The following is a 22,652-nucleotide window of genomic DNA, read 5'->3' as shown; positions in this document are numbered from 1 at the left end:
CATTTTCCTTCACTGTGAAAGTCATCTTACCCACCAAAAACTTTAATATGGGAGAAGTGTGCAATTAGTAAAGGGAGGATAAAAATCTCATCAGTCTCAGAGCTGCAGTTCTCCTTTGGAGCATGAAGAGCAGTAACTCTTAGAGTTGCTTTTCATGGGTAGCTGGTTTGCTTACCTGAAAGAAAAGATCTTTTTTTCTCGTGTTCATTAAGAAGCAATAACTAATGTGGGCCAAAATTTCAGTGATGACAAAGGAATAGTAATGTTAAGGTTAGTTCATAAGCTGAGCTAAATTCCAAGCTTCCCTCTTTATCTCAACCTAATGTGAAAGAAAACATTTTATTTCACCCATATGTTTTGGAGAACAAAACTGTTCCCGAGCAGCTCTAACAAGCAGTTACCCCAGCTCTTTAATTCCAATGGAAAAGAGATTCAAAACCACACATACTGCAGTCTGATCAGACACTCTTCAGCCTTCCTGTGATTGCTTGGCCCTCTCCCGAGCTCCTAAAACACTTTCAGAACACAACAGGACTAGAATAAGGAGTTACACACACTTGTTAGTTACAGACAGAACTGCTGTCCACTAGCTTTCTGCTTGGTGTTCCTAATGTGAGAAGTGGTGTTAGGAAAGTGATAACTTTCTGATTTTGCATTTTTTAAAAATGCCTAAAAATATTGCTGCAGATTATCTTAAGTTCTACTGAATCTTTCTGTTTTGTGTTTCTAACATAGTTACCTATAGGAGCATTGTGATTTAAGAAATTAGCCTTTATGTTAGTGTGGGTTGCTGTGTTAGTTGAAATCGGACGCTGTGTTGCTTGAGGTCCCTGTGCTTTGTGACATACTATCCTTAGTCCTTACTCTCTAGAGCATAACCAAAGCACCTAGGGTCTATTGTGTATAGAATGAGTTATTTGACAACCTGGCAAGGCAGAAATCTAACCAGCCAGCTTGGCAACAAAACTTAGGTTTAAGGTGACCTGAAGTAAATTGCCCTCATTATAATACTAAAACACACACCCACAGATTGAGAAGACCCTTGCCCCTAACATAGTAACAGAAGAGAGTGACACTGCAGATACTTTAATTGTATGTAAATCACTAACCAATCATTGTAACTGGGAGAATACTATCTTGTAATTTTTGTGTATAAACATAATGATGAAATCAGGATTGGGTGTGCTTGGTTTGTGGAAATTGCCCCTAGCACGCAGCGCTGCAATAAAGAAGTGCCTGCTTCTTTGATACATTGGTATTAAGGAGTTTTATTCTCCTGACTTTCAATGACAACATCATAGGTAAAAAAACCCACAGAAGTTATTTCCCCTGCATTTCAGGCTGTACCAATGATCTTTACAGTTACATACAGTCTGCCAGGGAAGGTTTAATAGTTTCAGTTAATTTCTAGTTCAGAGGCTGGAGCAAATAATGCTGGTAAGAAAAAAGCCAACCAGAAAGGACTATGCTCTAGTGTACTCGGACTACCCAGGGAAATTGAAGGAACAGTGTGGTCATAAATATTAGAAATAAAGCTAAAATAAGATAAAATCCAAACAAGAGAGAACTTCCTGTGCCTCAGAATTACTTAACTGACAGCAAGGTTTTCAACTGATATTTCTAGTAATGGTCAAGCAGAACTGAAAAGGCCAAATGTCATATGGAAGTCTTGTTTCAATGTGGTTATTTATTATATTCATTTATTCTTCCTGTGTTTTCTAGTACCTGGTTTATAAGCTGCCTACCTTCTTATTTAAAAAAGAAAAAAAAGTCAAGCTGACATTAAATCAGACTTGAGGCAAGAGCATTATGGGAGAGACAGAATAGGCATGAGTAATACTGATTTTACTGATAATATTCACTGAAAGAGTAGAAAAGAGTATGAAGATAATTTGTATTGCATGTTTACGTCTGTTTCTCAAATGTACCATTGTATTAGAGAAAGCTCTGAATTGCACATGATGAAGAAAGCTTCATCAGCTTGTCTTCTGAGGTGCCTTCCCACTCACACCTGCTTTTCCCTCCTCTTTTTATTATTCTGCAGTAACTCTTGGGTTCCTCTTATATCCTCTAGATTTATTTGATCCCACAACCTTTAGTGGTCCCTTGTATTGTGTATTTAAAAGTCCAGATAAATTCACTTTGTAGTATGTATGTTTATACGTATGTATATGTATATCGGGAAGACATTCTCCCACACATTCTGAACAAGACTGTCAACTCCTGGGTCAATCACAAGCAACCAATGAAGCGATAGCACAACAAGCGTCTAGGCAGCATACTTAGAGGTGTTCAGTCATAAGCCCGCAGATGGTAGCCTTGTGCCAGTGGCTCCTCAGCCAAGTGCACACACCAGGGGTCTGAACCTGCGGTTCCTCTTGTACTGAGCAGGATTACTATTGCAACAACACATCATCAGTAGGGTAAAACTAACCTGTCTCATGACAGTCTAATCCCAGCTCACGTTCCCTATTAGTGGGTGAACAATCCAACGCTTGGTGAACTCTGCTTCACAATGATAGGAAGAGCTGGCATGGGCAGCTGCAGATCCAGCCTTGCATGCGGGCAGACCAGCGCATGGGTAGCTCGAGATCGCTCAGGAGATGACAGTCCTGGTCGGACACTTCCTGATTGCCCAAGCACCCTTTTTTCCAACCAGATTTGCATATCCCACATGCTCTTGGTCATCGTGCTTGTAGTAAGCATGGTTAAAGCCCTTCCCAAATCTTTGCTCGCAAAGCCAAACCATCAATCAATAAGTATATGTATATATATATTTATATATATATATACACACATATGTATACCCCATAATTTAATGCCTATGCATCTTCTGACTCCACCAGTTTTAGATGTCTTTGGAGTTAATTTGGTTTCTTTTGTTTCCCGAGTATCTTTATAACCATTAGCCAAATTTCTGAAGAGGAGAGCGGTCTTAGAAATAGCTTTGTGGCTCTCAATACCTTGTAGAGTAAAGCTACAAGTGTAGCTGGTAGAAATAGGCAGGTTTATGTCGGCAAACACAGGGGACTAAGATCTGTTTCAAACTGTATTGGCTTGGTAGCATCTAACAGCAGGGTTGTTTTTTTCTTTTTTAAGCCATTGTCATCTCTGCAACTAGATTAAACAATTTCTTAGCGTATGGAGGGAACAGATCTGTTGGATGAATGGGCACAACTTTTATTCTGTTGCATTTTAAAGGAGATGTTAATTTTCCAGCACAATCCTTATGAAAACCCTGAGTTCTGAAGCAGTATCACAACCTTTCTTTTGTACGCCTGCCCTTCTAGCATGCCACACAAAAATGAACCCTGAAGTGCACCATAGGCTATCGCTGTGGCTGTCAAGTTATTTTTGCTAGCTTATGATTGCCACACCTGATACTCTTTAAATTAGCTCCAGCAAGGTTTCCCCATATGTGGTGACAGAAGTTTGCTTATTGCCTCACAGTTGAAAATATTTCTCAGATCATAGTGCAGAGAAAGCTGTAAACTGTCATGCAAGGCCAAATTACTACTTTCTGCTGTCTTTTTTTTAAAGCTAGCCTACAAAAGACTATGTTGGACACCTTATAACAGGAAGTAGTGAGAAGGACAGTTTTCATTTAGGGATTGTTTATAGAGAGTTGTACTTGGAGAGCTAACCAATGTGTAAATGTAGTACACAACAAGGAGAGAGTGAGTAACTTGTGTTTGTATTATGGCAGCATTCAGGAGGGGAAAGCCATGGTCCTGGATCCAACTTCTGTAGTGTTGGGCACTGTAGAAAATTGTGCAGATTTGTCTAACTTAGGTTTATGTGAAAGAAGAAAATCACTTTGGTGAGGATGTTGTTGCTAAGACTCAGCTATGAGAAAAGGCTGAACAATGTGGGAGCACAGGAGCTGAAAAATATAATGAGACAAAAAACTTTTTTTTTAGTTCAGCCATCAAACTAGAAATCCACTAGCTGTCCATAAGTAAGTCAGTAAATATGAAGACTGTTTTAGTGCCAGTCATCTCACATGCATTACATATAAGCACACTTATAAAAGGAGAGGAATATTCCTGATTAAAGGGCTACTGTTCAATGCAAACAAGAGCAATCTCTATTCTAGGTGGGAGGATAGAAAGGGCTTCTCGATTGTCTGCAGGAGTTATAATTCTCAAACATCTTCAGTAATGGATACTTTCTTCTGAATCTTTTGCCATAAACATTTCTAGAATATTAATAGCAAAGCTAGTAAGTGAGGAGTAAAGTGGTCTCTGTCTACTCCAAAGTCCCAGTTTTATATTTTGAAAGCTGTGATCCATATTTGAGTTTTAAAATATGACATAAATACATTTGTTGGTTGCACCTAATCCTTGCCTGGTGCCAGTATAGTGCATCAGACATAAGGTCTTTTGAAATCTACTATGGGAACATTTCTGTGTAGGATAGACTGTCAACAGTGAGTTTTTTAATGCTTATATTGTGCTTTTCTAATCGTTTAACCATGGAGCTTTCTGACCTGGTTTGGTTCATAGCTTCTCAACTGTCAGGGAAAAAAACCCTACTTTTTACTGATCCTCTTCTCAGGTAGAATTCTTACTGTGTCGTACTAAAAGAACATAAAGAAGTTTTATTCCAATGCAATGGAATGCAGGGAAATTACAGTCCAGTGCAATGACCCTGAAGCCATTCAATTTAATGTTTCTGCTTAAAAAGTAAAGATTGTGTTTGTTGGTTTTCTTTCATATTACTTAATGGATTTGATTGTTTTGGTTTTTTTTTTTGCGTTTTTTTTCAGTTTTTGTTTCATTTTTTTAGAACACCTAGTTTAAATCAATAGCTAGAAATCAAAACTTTAATTTGAAGCTTAGAGTACTTCAATACATAGAAATATTTCAGTATTCAAACATTATTTTTTTTGAAACTATTCTTATAATTTATTCCAAGTAATACTTTTCTCTGCAGATAAAACTGCTCTTTTGTCTCCTTCCTAATGGGCTTCTTGTATCTTTATAACACTTATGTCTTGCATGTAGACTATCAGGTTAACAAACATACTGGTTCTGTTTTGGAGAGAGCAGTCTTTCACCCAACTACTCAAGAGTAAGGTCCCTTACAACACAAGCTTCTCTTTGCTAATGCAAATAATACACTTACGGAGGTAATTTAGAGTTTTATTTCCTGACAACGATTACTTGCTGAAATGGCCTGATACAAGAGCAGATTGAATATTTTTCTTGAATGGCATTGTAGGTAGGAAAGTTTGATTGACAGTTAATGTTTGCCAGACTCTTTGTTTAAACTGTCAGACTCAAACCTATATGTAGAAGCTGCTAGTTCTTATTTTCTCTTTTTTTTCCCCATAACTTCAGCTAAGAAATCTGAGAGAAGGCTGGGAGTATAGCATGCTATACTGGAGATGCCACAGATTGAAAGCTGGGTAACAGGAAGGAAAAGCCTGAAATATTAATTACATAAGAAAATCTCTTTTTTTTTGCTCACCTTCCTTCTGTGATTAGCTAGATTATGCCATCTCTTCCAAGTGTAGATGTGTGTCTAAAAGTATATATATATATATAAATATTTTAATTTTTATTTGTTTATTTAACTTAAAGAGGGTTCTGGGAAGTATTCTAAATTGGGCAGATATGCAGTGCTACAGTTGCCATTTTGAGGTTGCAGCATAAGCTAATAAGTTATTGTCATCTTTAAACAAGGAAAACTTTATGCACATATTGCTTTAAAATATTGTTGTTCTTTTTTGCAGTTGTATAGTTTCCTTATGACTGCTATTGTTCATCCAGACTCTGGTTGCTAGCATGCTACACTTTGCAGGAACAAATCCTGTTATTTTTCAGTCACATGGTATCACCCCTCCTATGATTGTAAGTAAAACAAAAATGGAAACTTTAGGAAACTTTGATTGTAAAACTAGCCTAACCATTAAAATCTACAGTTTTCATTCTCCCAAAATTATAATCCTGGAAAAAGTACAGCTCGTGTGTTAGAGAAAGGTAAATGAGGTAAACAAAAGATAAAAGTGCTGAAAGCTGATTGATGTTGTTATTGGAACATGAAGAATAAAAGTGATTCATGGTTAACTGAGGGAGTCCGTTTATGTGCATGTTACCATTCACAGTTCTGGACAAAATGGCAGCAAAACCTCGCAAGTGAATAAAATACCCTGTTCAGAAGACTGTGTTCTCATCCTGCTATTGCTGTCATCCAAGCTTCCTTTCAAGTCTGCACTCAGCTTTTGATTATCCTTTTGATTTTCATTTGCAGTCATGTTTTGGTAGTTTGATCCTAACCTAAAACATAGGGATGACACTTCTGTCAGAGTTTCTCTGGCTGTAGCAAGTGAAGGTCTTGGACTTCCATCTGTTCTGTTCCATCAGTTTTTCACTGATACCTTTGTAGAATCACAGAATAGAATTATAGAATCATTTAGGTTGGAAAAGGCCCTTAAGATCATTGAGTCCAGCCATTAACCTAGCATTGCCAAGCCTACCATTAAACCATGTCTCTTAAGTGTGACATCTAAAGTGCCATTTTAAATACCTCCAGGGATGGTGACTCAACACTTCCTATGTCTGTCTTCAAATGTGGTAATTTGTCTTAAAATATAGAAGTTTTAGCTGACCATAATTACCCCTGATAAGTGACTTGTTAGTGTAACAGTTTGTTTTACAGGGACAAACAGGTAATTAGATGTTCCCTGTAAGGTCATGTAGGAAAATATTAATAATCATAATCACTAATGCAAAGTAAAAATTAACACTATAATCACAACTACTACAGCTACCAATAACTGTGTGATGATTTATTACATCATTATTCCAATTTTAAAATAGCAATTTATGTGCTAATGAGATAATGTAAAGTATAATTATAGACTAATTTAAAAAAATATCTCATTACCATAGAGCCAATCTTGTTAGTGTTGTGCATTCAGAAGTCTTGCGGAACTTAGGCAGGGTTTAAGTGGCTATGTGTTTCTGGAACAGAGCTCATATTCTGTTTATGTGGATGCATGCCTCCTAAAAATCTGGTGCTAATTTCTTTGCTTCTATAAATACGTGTGTATTGATCCATAACGTTTTTACCACCTCTATTCTGTCTAAAACTAGAATCATTTAGACTGGTAGTTGCTTGAACAATATAAGAAAGGTTAACTCTCAACAAAAAATAATTTAAATTTTATTTACAATTTATAAGAGCTCGTGTTTAAATGAACTTCCAATGAAGTATTTCTAAACATTAAGCTTAAAAAAATAATTCTAAATATTTATGATTTAGTCAGGAACATAAATGCTCTTTGGCTAGACTTAAATGTGGAGGAAGCTTTCTGTAGGAAGGAAACAAAATGGTTTAATTCATGAAATAAGCATCAACTCTGGATAGCAGAGAACTATCAAAAATAAAAAATATTTTAAAAGGATAGAAAATTTTAAAGTACTAAATAAGGAAAATGGCAGGAACTTATTGCAGTTTATTCCTTACATTACTTGTGAAACTATATAAAATCCCTTTTTCAATTTCTTCATAAGTTTTTAAAATTTCTCCCAATTAATCTGTTTTTTTTTTTCGTTTTTTTTTTTTTTTTTTTCTACACACATGATCAGCTTGCATATGTTCAAAGTAATGTCTTAATGGATTTTAATGTGTTTCAGGTTCAGGTACTGTTCATTTCACCAGTGTAAATCTATAAAGCAGGACGACACAAATCGTGTAGCAGGCCTGCATGGGTATTTGTGATCAGGTCATTATTCTAGCTTCTTCTGTGTTGTGTTGTCCAGGCATACCTGACTTAGCTTTATACTAAGTGTCCGCCTGGCTTCTTAAGTGAGCTTTGCAGGCAGTGTTGAACTCATGACTCCTGTGTCTAGGTGTTTTTTGAATTGTCTAATGTTTTTAGACAAATTTAATTTGGGTGTGTCTTAGCAATGTAATAGTCACAAGGCTGATTAGCATTTAAACATTCTGCCTGTCTCAAAGCCATACCATTTAGGTCAGATGGGGACTATTATTTAAATATTGATGTGACCTTAATTTTGTTTGCAGATATTTTGATTGGCTTGATAAATTCCTTCCTGAGTTAAAACTAACATGTTTGAAGATGAAATGATTGTGAAAAGCAGCTAACCTTAGCACTGTGTAGCAGCATAACGCTACTGTTACTTGAATGTGCTGACATTGTCTTTTGGGGAAAGTTATCTACCATGTAAAGATTATTTCAAAGAACTCTGAGAAGGTTGGTACATTTGTTGACAGCCTTTAATTGCTCTCCTGCATACAGTATACACATGGTTCTGCCAGTAATTTTTCCAAGTTTCTGACAGCTCTTTAGAACTATTTTGGGCTGTTGCTGATTTCAAAATGGTACTGGAGCTGAGTATCCACTTGTGATCTTATAGCCAACTTTTAGTGAGACATTAACACTTAATGTTGTTCAATCATCAGGACTGTGAGGACTTAGTGCAAGAAAAAAGGTTCTATCTGCAGCTCAGCAACTTGATGCATGGCTTAAATCAGTCCATGCACTAAATGCTCACAAATGAATGTAGTATCATGAAAAACTGTGCAGGCCTTGGAATAATTGGTAATGTAACTATTTATGTCTTTCCATTAAACTTAGTTTATATTGAAGACTGGTAGAGGGTGAATTTTTTCTAATAAAATATGATAACTTTAAGGCTCAGTTATTTTCTATGATGCATTTTGGATGAAATAATCTTAAAATCTTTGCCTCATCATGTTAGGTATTTTGAATTCAAATCTTTGAATAAAAAAATCTAAAATTTATACTTAGTGGTTCTCCCAGTTTATATCTGTTTGTATCCATGAACGATCACGTGAACAACAACTGTACTCTTTTGTCTTTTCTTTCAAAACCTGAACGCACATTTGCCATGCAATTTTATTACAATTGTATTTTCTGCCTCTGCCTAGGAAAACAAAATATCATTCAAAGGAACTTTCAGTCTCTTTTTTTTTTTTTTTGTTATAGTGATATAATAGCTTACATGTATTTATTTATTTGTTTGCTTTTAATTTGAATTTCACTGTGAATGTCTGAGGTTAGTTGATGATTTAATTTCACATAAGAAGTGCCTGCTGCTTGGTTTTGTTCTGTTTCAAGATTACTGTAAGACCAAAGATAAGACCAAATTTTCTTTAGCATTGACAAGCACTTCTTCAGTTTTTGGCCCAGCACATTCAGGAGAAATTATCATCACATAATGGATTTATATACTTAGCTGCAATTATTAAACAAAAATGGATTCCAAGCACTGTGTTCTGGTCCTGAACTTTGTCCCTAATCCTGCTAAAGTTCAATTGAGTACCAATTTACATCACTGTTTAGTCCCATTAACACTCACCAGAACTCCTTAGTGTTGGACTTCCAGCTAGATATGTGCATAAGCCCAAGAAAGATCAGACCCATTTATTCCACATATGCTATCTTGGTAAAAGAGCTAGCTGTAGTTCCCTGCTATTACCAGTTCCTATGTAATGACATTTATTACTGCATTTTGAGGCAAATCTTATTACCAGAAGCTGCTAGACTCCTATTTTGCTATTAGCTGGGTACAATTAGAGTTGCATTAATCAGTTGTGCTTGTTCAGCTGAGTTTAGATTTTCTTTTGCTCAAGGGAAGATCCAAGTTTTTAAGCCAGTACTTCAGACAATTTGAAACTGTGACCATAAATAATTCTGGAAGTTTTGACCATATGCAGTCAAAGAAGTGTGTGTTACTTTATGAATTCTAAGGAATGGTTATCATCTTCAACCACTATTTATACCCACTTTAATGTGGTTTTTTGCAATATCAGATCTACTCTTCCTAATGATATGTACATACCAAAGTCTGAAATGACAAGCCAGCCTGCCTTTCTAACTTTGAAGGTACTTAAGAATTTTTCAGCATCACAGTGTTAGCCTGAAATTTGGGGGATGGGGGAAAAAAAAAATCATCTTTACCTGCGCAGATGCCTGTTTATTTTCAGCTTTGTGCGGGATGGCTTCTTAAGCTTTAGATAAATTAATTGGGATAATCTTCCCATGGAACTGTGGTATTTAACTGTTCCTCACTTCTCTGCTTAGTAGCTTCCTCAAGGAAAGCTCTCTGAGTTTTGAGTGGCTGATGTACTTTGATTTCCTCATTCGAGGGGGCTTGGGGATGGGGGGGAGAAAAAAGCCTTGAGTTCAGCATAGTTCCCAAATTTCAGTGTTTTGAATTGTTTTATGGAGGTTTTTGAAGACCCTGGATAAGAGTGGTGCCTCTATAGGAAAGGGAGATATCTAACAAAAGCTGTTGCCTTACAAGGGCAAAGTTTCCATCAGGTCTGGCTATGTAGGTTATAAAAGGGTTACTACTTACATAGTTCTAGTCAGCTAACTCTGTAGAAAGTAAAACACGAATTAATATCTCAATTCAGATGTTAATGTATACCCTGTGAGGTCAGAAGGAGGGCAGTATCAGACAAATGTGTCTTTCAGTGTAAACGTGGCATTAGAGTTAACCTACACCACCAGTAAGAGCTATCTGAATAATGTTCAGCAGGTACACCACCACCAAAAATACTAAAAGTAAAATAAATCCTAGTGGCCTGAGCTACAGAAAGGAGTACAGAGCTTGTCTTGGCCTGTTAAATCCTGGAAGTCTGAACATGGAAGATCTTGTGAGAAAATTGCATGTACTAAATCAAATCAAATTCAAAAACCTTTGGATGAATGAGTGCAAAGGCAATGTGGGCTGGAGGGAATGAGTCTAAATAGAAAGGAGAACAGTTGCTTACTTCTAGCTAAAGGGATTTCATCATAATTTTGCTCTAAGTTAAGATTATTTCAGGGCCAATGAGATGAGAAAACCTGGAAAGATGTTTTGGTGTGGAACAAGCATACTAAAGGACCTGCATGTTGAGGTAGTAGAAAAAATGATACGCTCCATTATTTCTAGTTTCATGTCAGTCATGTTATGTTTTGACTTTGAGCCACTGTGCTTAGTACTGAAAGTTTCTTTAACAAATTGCTGCTGAGATAAATGGGGATCATAATGATAAAGTGGTACAGTCTGTAATTTATGACATTTTTTGATTCTAGGAAAAGACCCTTGTCTTCCACAAAAAATATATAATCCACATTTCTCAGTAGCTCTACCTGAAGAGCAGAACTTACAGTTATTGGGAGGAAAATATTTAAAGTGATTACTTACATTTTCTGCAAAATAATTTTTTTTTTTTTCTTCACAGTAAAACCAACAGTTATTGATGTTGACATTTATGTCAACAGCATTGGTCCCGTATCATCAATAAATATGGTAAGTGACTTGTTAACAAAAATTTTTATCTGGGCTACCGGTTTTGGCATCAATACTAGCTTTTGAAAAAAGCATAAATACCACCAGGATAGGTTGTTTTTATTGCTGATTTAGTTTTGTTTTCAGCTATAGCTCTGTTTTTCAGATGAATCTTTTGTGTCTCTTCAAGAAAGGAACAAACCTACAAGCCAGTATTATCCTCTGTCTACCACAAAATTCTGGTAGATCTTGAATAGCAAAATAGCCTTCATAGGAAAAAAACCAACGTATGAAGCATAACAAGTGTCAAGAAAAATCTGAATTTTGACAAGAGTCAGTCGAATATGCAGAGCTTCATAATGTGGAATTAATGAGAATCATCACATACTATCAGTGTATTTATTTGAAATTCATCATCTCTTCAGTGGTTACTCTTCTTTTACTAAGTTATTAACAATATTTAGCCTTAAAGTACAATTCTGAAGAGCTTGTACGTAGCTATGCTGCATGTACAAAGGCAGGAGAAACTGAAGGAGTCTGTGTGATGGTGTGACAGTAGCAAACTTAGCAAAACATAAATCATTTGTTGCAGTCTTAACTCCAGCACATTTCTCAGTTCTATAGTAATACATTCAGATTTAGAAAGCAAATCATTTCTTGTGTCTTTATGTAGTTACAGAGGTATGGGTTACTGTAGCTTCTTGTGCACCTTCATGTTCGGAATCAGTACAGTATTCCTTCTTGTAAGCTAAGCTGAATTTTTCCTTAATACAGTTTGGTAACAGAGGGCCTGTTAATATGTTAATTTACTTACAGCTCTTACACTAACCTCTTCAGAGAAATTTCTCTTTTTCACAATGACATTCAAATGCTGCTCTGTACAATGTCCATATAAGAATCTAATAAATGCGCTGCATATACATTTTGTGGTTTGGAGTAAAAACTCCTGAATTTGAAATGTGGTCATTCATCCTGGTTATTTGTTCTTGCCTGTGTATGTGGGAGAATGGAAATTATTGCAGCATGTCAAATACTGGATAGTCAGAGATTCCCATGCCCCCTGGCAATGGGAAATCTGGCAAATACAGACAGAACAAATTATGTGCTGGGACCAACTTGGACACATATTTGGAGTGTGAATTGTATTGGTCATATTTCATATGAAGCACCGAACATCAAGCAATGACAGTACCTTCTTCATTCTTGAACTAATAAACATCTAATTATTTTGCCCTTCCCCAGCTGTGTGCCAAAATGACTTGTCCAGGGAATAATTTATCAAAAGACCTATTTTCTGGCTTGCATTTCCATATACTCTAGGAGTGGGTACTCTGTTAAGAAACAGTGGGGACAATGGTAAGGATGCTTACTTTTCAAAGCCTTTTTGGGTGCTGGAGTTGTATGTGGAATAATGATTAAGAAAGCATTTGATCAGAACCGATTCAGATAGGAAAAAGGAAAAAAAAATAATAGAAGGAACCAGTGGTTCTTGGAAGATTGTTAGGGCACAGTCGAAATATGACTAATTTACTTATCCTTTAACTTTGAGTTCAGAATATCTTATGTCACCAAGATGGAAAGACACCAGCTTAAAAACTGCATCCTGTATCTCCTTGGTAGCAGATGATCTTAATAGGATTGCTAATGAGTATATGGTGTAGAGAAATTCCTTGGCTGCAGCTGAAAAAAACCTGTTTATAATCTGTAAGGGCAAATGATTAAAAAAAAAAAGATGAAATATAAAATATAGGTACCTGAAGTTTTAAAGACTTAAGTCTGTATAAAACTTTATTTAAATTTCTGAACAGAAATGGGTCATGTTTCAGATATGCTTGTGGAAAGTATATCCCACTGAAACTCAGTCTAAACTAGCTAAGCACTTCTGATTTTCACCTTTGTTCTCAAACCTAGTTATCAATACAGGAGATTAATATTAAGCACCCAAATGTAATAGCAAACTGTCTTCCAGAAGCTCAATTTCTGCTCTATTACTTTGGATCTTATCCAAACTTACATGAAAGAGCAGAAAGGGGCTTGTAGTCTCAAATTTACAATGAAGGTAAGTCCTCCTCTCAGACCTACAAGCTATGTTATTTCGTGACTCTTCTCCAGTGGAAGAACTGATTGAGGAGTTACTTTTCTCCCCATTTGTGTTACTTAATTTTTGTTCTGTTGATTCCATGATTCTAAGATTCTGTTTGTCTACAGTATGCAGTAGCACTGTGATGCTCTACCAGAAAAAAAAAAACAACCAACCAAAAACCAAAAATAACCCCCCAAAAACCCAACCCAACAAACAAACAAACAGACAACATTTTTTGGGATTAAAAATGCTATTAAAAATATTTTTAAGTAAGCAGATTTTCATATACCCTGTGAACTGCTGGAGCATGGGTACATGTGAATTAGCTGGAGATTACCTATGGCAGAGGAAGAGGAGGGAAGGGACCATCTTCCACCTGATTCCTGAACTGTTGAAGGGAGATGAACGTGTGTGAAAATTGTGCACAGAATTTAGAGTAGTATTCTGAGAGGAAAAATAAAGTATTCCTGTGAGAAGCTACATATGCTATGTTGCTCAGCAGGATAGGAACTTTTAGCTTTTCTCCACTAAATTATTATTAAAAGGTGAGCTATTCTGTCAAGGCAACTCGGCAAGTTGATTGAGCAAAAAGAAAGATGATTACATTGATTTCCATCTCTTCTATTTCAAGAGTGAGATCATCAACATGTAGAAGGAAGACTTCCCTGCTGTGTACTTCCAAACTTAGCCCTTAGCTCTATCATTTTTTTCTAAATCTGCAGTGCTTCTGAGGCAAAGTCATGTGGAGCTTCTCTAAAGACCAGACTCTGCAGGTATATTATCAGTTTTCATCAGTGCTTTCCATCCTGTGGGTGAAACCTAGGAAGTAAAATAATTTTCCGTAAGTTATCTATTGAACGGATGTTCAGTTGAATGCTAATGCCAATTCTGTAGAGTAAAGCTTTTCAGATGTCAGTAACTTTGTTGTAATTATGATTAGACTTTAGCATAAGCAGATCTCATTGTTTCTTTAACAGTCAGGGAAAAGACAGGTGCTACCAGACACCTACCTACAGCAAAGATAACCTCAGCTGAATTGTATATGAATACTTGTGACTCTGAGAAAAAAGAAATCCTCTTAGACTGAGATTAGAAGTGCCACAAGGGGAAAAAATATTAGGGATCCCTCCAGATAGGCTTGCAGTCAAAGCAAAGGCAATGTTCTCTGTGGCAAAGATGGCATAAGCCACAGGAATATATGGTTGACCCTGCATTCCAAACTGTTTGCACTTTCCCTGAAATGCAATTGTTGTGAATGCTTCATCCCTGGTGGTGTTCAAGGCCAGGATGGACAGAGCCTTGGGTGACATGGTTCAGTGTGAGGTGTCCCTGACCATGGCAGGGGGGTTGGAACTGGATTATATTAAGGTCCTTTCCAGCCGTAACTATTCTGTGATTCTATGATTCTAAAAACCCTATCACTCATTTCTTAGTTGCTTTCAAAAATATGTAGAACCTTAAGATTTCCAGAAAAGACAGGAGAGATTGTATGAAGGTAATGTAGATGCTCTGCTATTACAGATTCATCTTTAGAACATCTTTTATGATGACAATTGAAACTTGTTTTCTGGATAGACAGTGGTGACTCTGTCTGTGACATGGAAGGTTATTTGGGGAAATAGTCTAAGAGAAGTTCATGTTAATTAGCAAGGAAAAGGAATCATGTGAGAACAAAAAAGTAAAAGCAGGCTGAATAATTAACTAAGTGATATTGGGAGGCAGTCTCAAGTGGCAGTGGCTTTGAAGGAGAAGGTAATTTCAACATTTAGATCTATGGCTTGATGTTATGAAATGACAGAAATGACTGATACTAGATAAGAGTATTTTGAAATTGAAAATTCTGAGATGTTTTAATGCATGTTCAGAAATTTTAGGGTGTCTTGTTTAACAGATAAAAGCCATCTATTGAATGAATATCTTGATGCCTTCCTTTTATAAAAATCATAATTGGATATGAACTTGAACTCATTTAAAAAAGATCCATACACTAGTTGATTTAAAAGTAAATGACACATGGATGTTCTGAGCCCAACTAAGTCTTCCTGTATGCATATTTTATCACTTTGTCTTGGTTTTCATCTCTTCATAAAGAAAGTTACAGAAATTGTCAACTTGCTATTTCATGTTAGAACGTCATTAGCGAACCTGCCTTGTAGGGTGCAGTATTCATTTCTATTGCAAGACTTTATCTTTATTTGAAAAAAACTTTGTCATACGTGTAATCATAATGAACATGATTCCACTGATGTTAGGGATCCTTTGAGTGAGTTTTAAAAATTTTAAAATTCACCTGCAATCTTGTTTCTATTTTTCCCCCACACTTTATGCTGTAAAATGGGTGTATGAATTCTGGATCACTCAGTTTTCGTATGTTAGTGTATTTTTTTTTTTTTTTTTAACACTTCCCATTCAAAATGATGTCCAGGAAGCTTGTGCTTTTGCATTAAAATCCATGATCCAGTTTTTTTTCAACAACCCACGTCTTGTCAACCACTGCAAAGGTTTTTAAGTTACTTCATAAAATTTGAATCTCAGTGTGATTTACTGTACCCAGGTTTTCTACAGATAAGCTGCAATGACTTGTGTATAAAAGAACAGAAAGAGGAGAGAGACCATGTCAATGCTGCTGCAAAGTGTGAATCGGATGTAACTGATGGGGAAAAAAACCTCCCCTAGAAGTAGTTCTGTGAAACAAAAATGTAAACATGCTGAAATTATATAGACTATTAAATCTCAATAACATCAGAGTCTGTGTACACACATATAGTCTTAAGTGAGTAGTTCCAGGCATCTGAGGCTGCAGCTCAAATTGCTGGTGAAGGAAGAATTTGATGCTTATACGGTTTTAGCAACTGGCCTTTCATTTTAAGCCAGCTGTACATAATGTTGAAGAGGCAGTGTGAGAAACAGGCCTATAAAGTGCACTTACCTTTTCATAAAATTGTTAATTGGTTATCTGCTGGATATATCTCTTTTTATCTCTGCTCATCTCTTTATTCTCAGGTAATCTGAAAAGGTAATTCCTAGAGTGTTTCTTTAGTGTGTTTCATCGCTTCATTTTTTTGTGTTCACTCTCTAGGCTATGTTATATATCTTTATGGATGCTGTATTTCCCTTTTCTTCAGTTAAAAGTTGTAGAATAAAAGCAATCTTTACTCTTTTTTGCCCTCTACTGTATTGGTAGACTTATTTGAACTTCAAAGTCCCTGTATGCTCATTTTGCTTCTCCACTAGATATCATAGGTATTTAAAAGAGTAATCTTAGTGTGGAGACTTGTCTAAAATATTACTTAGAGCTCATAATTAAGTCTGAATTTCTTGCATATTTTTCATCTATTTACTTGATAGCTAAAACTATTATTAAATCGTCTCCAATTAGAGAAACATAACCTGGTGAATCTTTCCATGATATGAAAGCTAATCTAAATCCTGATTTCATCTGTTTTTCACCCTACTGTGTAGCCCCAAATATTCTTTACAGGCTTCTTCTCAAAGTGAATACAAGACATTGTGTGAAGACATGCCTGACGTCCTGTTTTGCATTGTTATCTTGAAGTGGGTTTTTTTCCTAACTCTATCTCACTGACTCGCCTAAGTTATTTATAAAGGAATTGTTTAGGGAGGTGGTTTCTGTTATTTTTGAGGGCCGTGTTTTCTAGTTGGTGAGTTCTGATAATCTGTAAAATAATGGAATGCCTTGAGATGTTTGCATATCTCCTTGCAAATTTTAGAAGCTGCTTTTTTGCTCTGTGACCTAAGAGCACACTCAAGTCCTGGTTTAAATTTTAGTTTGAGTGGGTATGTTCATTTACAAGGACTAAGGTACTAATCATACACTGTCATTAAGTTTGTATCACTGATGATAAAAGGTTATGAATTTTAGAAAACTTTTAAGTTCCATGTATTTTTGCTAGTAAATCAAAATCTCCTTACATACAGACTCATTCTTGTTGCTTCAAGGTGTGGCAGACAATGCCTTGCTACGAAAATGATTCCAGGAAGTAGTAGTAATAAGCTGGAACTTGGGTCTATTTATGACGTGGGAGCTTGTGGGAGGCTAATATAATCTCCAAAGTGAAACACAGTGGAAAGGGGGAAGCTGGAGGGGAAAAAAAATGAGCAGGGATTGATATTTTCATGTATCACGTTAGCAGCTTCTACTTTAGGTCTCCTCTAGAGCCCCACTTTGTGTAACTAAAATAGGACCTAACTGATAGACACTTGAATAAAGGCCTTAGGTTGCCTTTGTTTGAGGTGCAATGAGATGGACTAGCATAATGTTCTTTTTTCCTTTTTTTTTTTTAATAATGAAGCTGATGTACTGTGATGCAGAGCACTAAAATGCTTATTGCTATAATTTACAACACTGGCAGGAAATGCAGTTTGCTACTTGGAGGAACGAGTTTCTATCAAAAGTCTTTGGTAATGGACTGATCTCACTGCCGATCTACCTAATGGAATTTAAGCAGATTGTCAAATACGACTTAGCCTTAGTGTTGTCTTAGAAGCTGTATAACAAATGAACAATTTGCTTTCAGTAATATAGGAGAATGAAATGTCTTTTCAGTAACAGGCATTGAAATAAGATCTGAAGAACAGCTGGACTGAGTATTTTTCCACAGCTGAACAGTGCTACAGTACTTAACAGGTACCTCATCTTCAAACAAATGAATTGGCCTTTGTATAAAGTATGGAAAGAAACTACTTTTGGGTCTAATGCCAGTTCTCCTGCCTGGTTTCTCCCATTTCAGTGATCTGTTTCTTGGTCCTGCAGGCACAAGGCTTTAGAATAAGTGTATGCACTGTTACATCTCCCTTAGAAAGTAACAGTTGCTTTCCTTGTCTGTCTGGTGTTACACAGATTCATTTTCTTTATTGACAACACTTAGGAAAGCTGATTTAGAAAAGCTATGGCTAAATTTCTGCAAAGGATATTGAATTATTTTAGGCTAAATTGTGGGTCTCTTAAATCAGTTTAGTATTTGAGTGGTCAAGCATTTATTGTTTGTTTTGGAGCTTGAGTTTTCCATGATTGCTCCATGAAAGAGTAATTACTTTTGTGTTGACCTGTTTATTGGATTCCTGTGTGATACTGACATAATTTAAACCATGGCTTTGAGAATTTGGTCTTCCTCAGTTCTTTCAGTGATGGATTTACCCACCAAGCAAATGGATGTTGTAAGTAGAGTAGTCCTAATGACAATTTGTTGTAAAATCTAATGTCACAAAGTTTTGGGAATGCAGACCCAGCTGTCACAGCATCCGTAGAGTGACTCCAGTGGCATTATAAATGTGCTTGTAGTTTGGAAGGAGCATCTGAATACAGTATGACCCCATACAATCCCTAATGGGTCAGAGAAGAGTCTTCCAGTTTCTGTAAGGTTTTTTGGTTGGTAGAAAAGGAATACCCTTCGTCAGTGTAATTTATGCATCAGAACAATGCCCTTCATTTTTTACACCATTTTTACAATGAATAAAACCCAGAAGAACCCATGCACCTTCATTTTTTTTCCACTTGAGAGCTTGTAAGTAGTCTAACTGGAAATAATTTCCTTTATTGTCCCATTGCTGAAAACTAAGGTTTAGAGAGTTTTATTTCATTTCCCTTCAAGCTTTTTTAGTGAACATGGTGTCCCTTGACAGTTAAGTACTCCTAGACATGCATCTTCTGGTACAGACAAAGTATTTCTGCTGAGTGACTGCACAGAACTGAAGAATAAAACAAATGCTTGGTTTCTGCAATTAAAAAAGTCTACAAACTGCAGGGATGTATCTGTATCCCAACACCTCCATGCTTTTGTTAGCATCATATGCTTTTCTCCTTTTAAATCACTGTAGTCTTCATTTATTACTTTATTGCTCTAGAAAAGGGACTTTTATGTGGTCAAAAACAGTTACATTCTAGATTCTTTATATGTTTTCATAATTTTCTTCCTCAGAGCTCTCTCCACCTCTGTCTTCTTGTGTGTCAGCTTTTTGTTAGACAGGTGGTTTTGCTCCATAGAGGGTTGGACAAGCTGTTTTCTAGCCTTAAAACTGCTATTTCTTCCAGAAACTCATCTCTTTTTTCCTACTTCCACAAATGACATTTGCAACCCTTGAGTGCTGAAGCGAGTTGGTGACAGGAAAATGGTTTTGTAATAATATTAAGCTTTTGCATACTACAGAAAAGCAGACACTTTTGACCATAGTTCTAGATGTGTTTTAATTAAACAGGCATTACAGTGAAATAGAATCACTTTGTTAAAAACAGCAACAAACAGTTTAATGTTAGCATACTGATTTTACTGTTTATTTAATTTTCAATGGTAAAGATAAGGAAACTGTTCAGGGCTCTAGAGCTGTTGTAAGAGCCCTAAACCAAACAAACTGCTACCTCCTTTTCTGACTGTTTTCTGTTCTTACCCAAAGGCTGTGTTTCTCAGAGCTTATCTAAGAAAATGCATTCCTTGGGAGACGTAGGAGCAGGGATAGCTGCTTCTTGCTTTCTCTAACTTGTTTTGTCTTATTTTGCAAGGATAACAGAATTTTCAAAAGTGCTTAAGGACCTTAGTCATGGGAGGTGTTAAATACCTAGGTATAGTAACGTAATTATCATACGTATAGCTCGACAAAGTTAGGACTATGTTCACAAAGGTATGAAAGTGTCAAGTTCTTTCATACAGTGCCTAGCTTAATATAAATGTCAATGGTTGTTAAATACTTACATCAGTCTGAGCTCCACTGATATTTTCTGTGCATAGATAGTGAATTGAGAAGAAAACGGTATAATTCTTGGCATTTTCTGTAGGTAATCTTCTATATTAGATCTGGTCTAAATAAAAAAAAAAAGTTGTAATAAAAGGGTTGTTGTACCTGTTGTGATTTGTGATTTAGAAGGTGTTTGAAGGAAAGAAATTAGGCCAGCTGTTACAAAGGGGGTATATTTGGAAAACATGGAGAAACCCTTCAACATGCAGATGCTTTATCACATTTGACATAGGCACAGTGGTGATTACACTGTCATATAGTCTGCTTCTGTATTAATATTCTTCTCTGAAGTCAAAAGTTCCTGTGAAGACTATATGGGAGAAACAGAATAAATATGATTCATCACAGTGAACTCTAACAGAGGCGGAAAACCAGAAATGGTTGGCTACTATTTTGAGAAGGTTTCATAGGAGAGCCATACTATTTCAGACCTTCAGGATGTTATCCTAGAGAAAGATTATTAACACTTTCAGAAGAAGCAGCCTGGAAATGAAATTTCATAACTGTGTCGAATATAAAAAAGCACAAGCTCAGTAGTGGCATTGGTTTATATCTCTGTACAACTTGTGTTCCAGGTAACCTTTGTGACAAGTACTTGTGGCCTTTCCTGTCTGTTGCACTTTCTCCTGATTCAATTGTACACACTAACCTTTATCGTTATTGTCTGTTGATTAATGTAACTTATTTTCACTTAGGATATATTCATCTCAATAGGCTTGAAGTTTTCAGTGTCTGTTTTGGATCAAAAAAAAAAAAAGGGCATGTGTTCCCAAGATTTGGTGATTTTTATTTTTTTTTTTTTTCATACCTATATGTCCTGGGTTTAGCAGTAGCAGTCATTTTTCTCCTTCTTGGTAGCTGGTGCAATGCTGTGTTTTGACTTTCGGGCTGGGAGCAGAGCTGATAACAATGATGTTTTGGTTTGGTCAAGGACTTTGTGAGCTTCGTGATGTGCCAGGGAGGAGGGGAAGCTGGGAGGAAGCAGACACCTGACCCAAACTGACCAAAGAGGTATTCCATACCACAGCACGTCATGCCCAGGATGTAACTGGGAATTACCCAGAAGGGCTGGGAGACTGCAGGGTTGGAGGAGGTATTGGGCTGGGGGGGGAGTTATTGGTCGGCTGGTGGTGAGGTGTTGTATTCTCTTCCCTTGTTATTTCCTTTATCGTTATTATTATTGGTGGTAGCAGTAGTGGTTTGTGTTATACCTTAGTTACTAAACTGTTCTTATCTCAACCCGTGGGAATTGCATTCTTTCTGATTCTCCTCTTCGTCCCTCCAGGAATATGGGGAGGGCAAGAAGTGGGGGGGGGGGAGTGAAAAAGCTGTCTGGCTGGGGTTAAACCACGACACTATATTAGACATCTTTTTGTCTAATAATGTCAGTTACTTGATTTTACTGCTTTTAGTAATTGAAGAATTGGAATGCAAATAGAAATGAAAAATTTCCTCCTGTATTACCTAATAAGAATACCTCTGCTTTCAGACCTTGTCTGTCAAAAACATTCTTGGTAACAGTAGTCGGTGGACTCAAGGGATACTGAGCTTTGGCTGACAGTTCATGTTTGGTAAAGTGTGTCGTCTAACTGAGACAAAAAAATAACTGCTATATGCTTACACACACTCAATATATCAGACTCTGATAGCCCTGTGCTTTCAAACGGCTGTTCAGGTAAATATTTCCCTAAGGTATATTTACTGCAGTGTGCAAAGTATGGCTTTTTTTTTTCGTTACCTAGAAGGCCTGTAGATTAAGGTTGAATTACAAGGCAGTCAAAACTGTGAACTGTAGAAAGGTATGACTTTATTCTTTCAATTTGTAGAGATTATTATGAAAAATAAAAAACATCTTTTTTGTCTAATAATATCAGTTACTTTATTTTACTGCTTTTGGTAATTGAAGAATTGAGATGCAAATAGAAATGAAAAAATTCCTCCTGTATTACTTATCTGCCTTAGTCTTGGTCTTCATTTCTTTGGGTGAAATTGTCACTTGATCACATGCTCACTAAACATCTGGCCATCTTTAAGGCAAATCAGTTTCAATTTTCCTAAATTGTACTTCATGCATTATGCAAACGTTACTTCATTAGACACTGAGATGAGCTATCAAGCTATATTGTTTGGTCAGAATAATGTAGGCTTGCCTCTCCTCTTGGTGCTGGTTTGAAATCAGACTAACAATTTTGGGTAAGTTCAGTTCATGCAATCATTTTTGTTTGTGATTCAATTAGGGCATACATAGGGATCTAGGTAAATGCAGTCAACGACTCTGTGTTCCTGACTTACGCTGATACCTATGTACAATGTGTGAAATAGCATAAACAATGAAAGAGCTAAATTAATCTCTCAGGAAGTGAATGGAATTATGCCAGGCATAAATCTGAGTCATGCCAAGAGGCTAATTATAAGATTCCAAGTAGCTCAAAGTTCATTTTGGTAGTTGAACATATTGGATCCTCACTGCCTTCTCTCTTTTCTTACAATTTGCACTATTGTGGAGAGTGCAAAGTGAAACACCAATAAGTTGGGAAATTTATTCT

The 22,652-nt window shown here is 36.4% G+C and overlaps 1 protein-coding gene across 2 annotated transcripts in view; it reads left to right on the top strand.

Moving 5' to 3' along the window:
* Nucleotides 1–22,652, top strand: part of GABRG3 (gamma-aminobutyric acid type A receptor subunit gamma3) — a 315,420-nt gene that overhangs the window by 7,523 nt on the left and 285,245 nt on the right. For both annotated transcript variants that reach the window (XM_061377594.1, XM_061377593.1), the window contains exon 3: nt 11,227–11,294. In XM_061377594.1, coding sequence (XP_061233578.1) covers nt 11,227–11,294 — 68 coding nt within the window. The remainder of the gene's footprint in view (nt 1–11,226; nt 11,295–22,652) is intronic.

Source organism: Neopsephotus bourkii, unplaced genomic scaffold (genome assembly GCF_033783945.1).
Source record: "Neopsephotus bourkii isolate Nb327-2 ecotype Australia unplaced genomic scaffold, CSIRO-AGI_Nbou_v1 NB_1760, whole genome shotgun sequence".
Lineage (NCBI taxonomy): Eukaryota > Metazoa > Chordata > Aves > Psittaciformes > Psittacidae > Neopsephotus > Neopsephotus bourkii.
The sequence above is the reverse complement of the archived record's forward strand: the minus strand, read 5'-3'. Positions and strand labels throughout refer to the sequence as shown.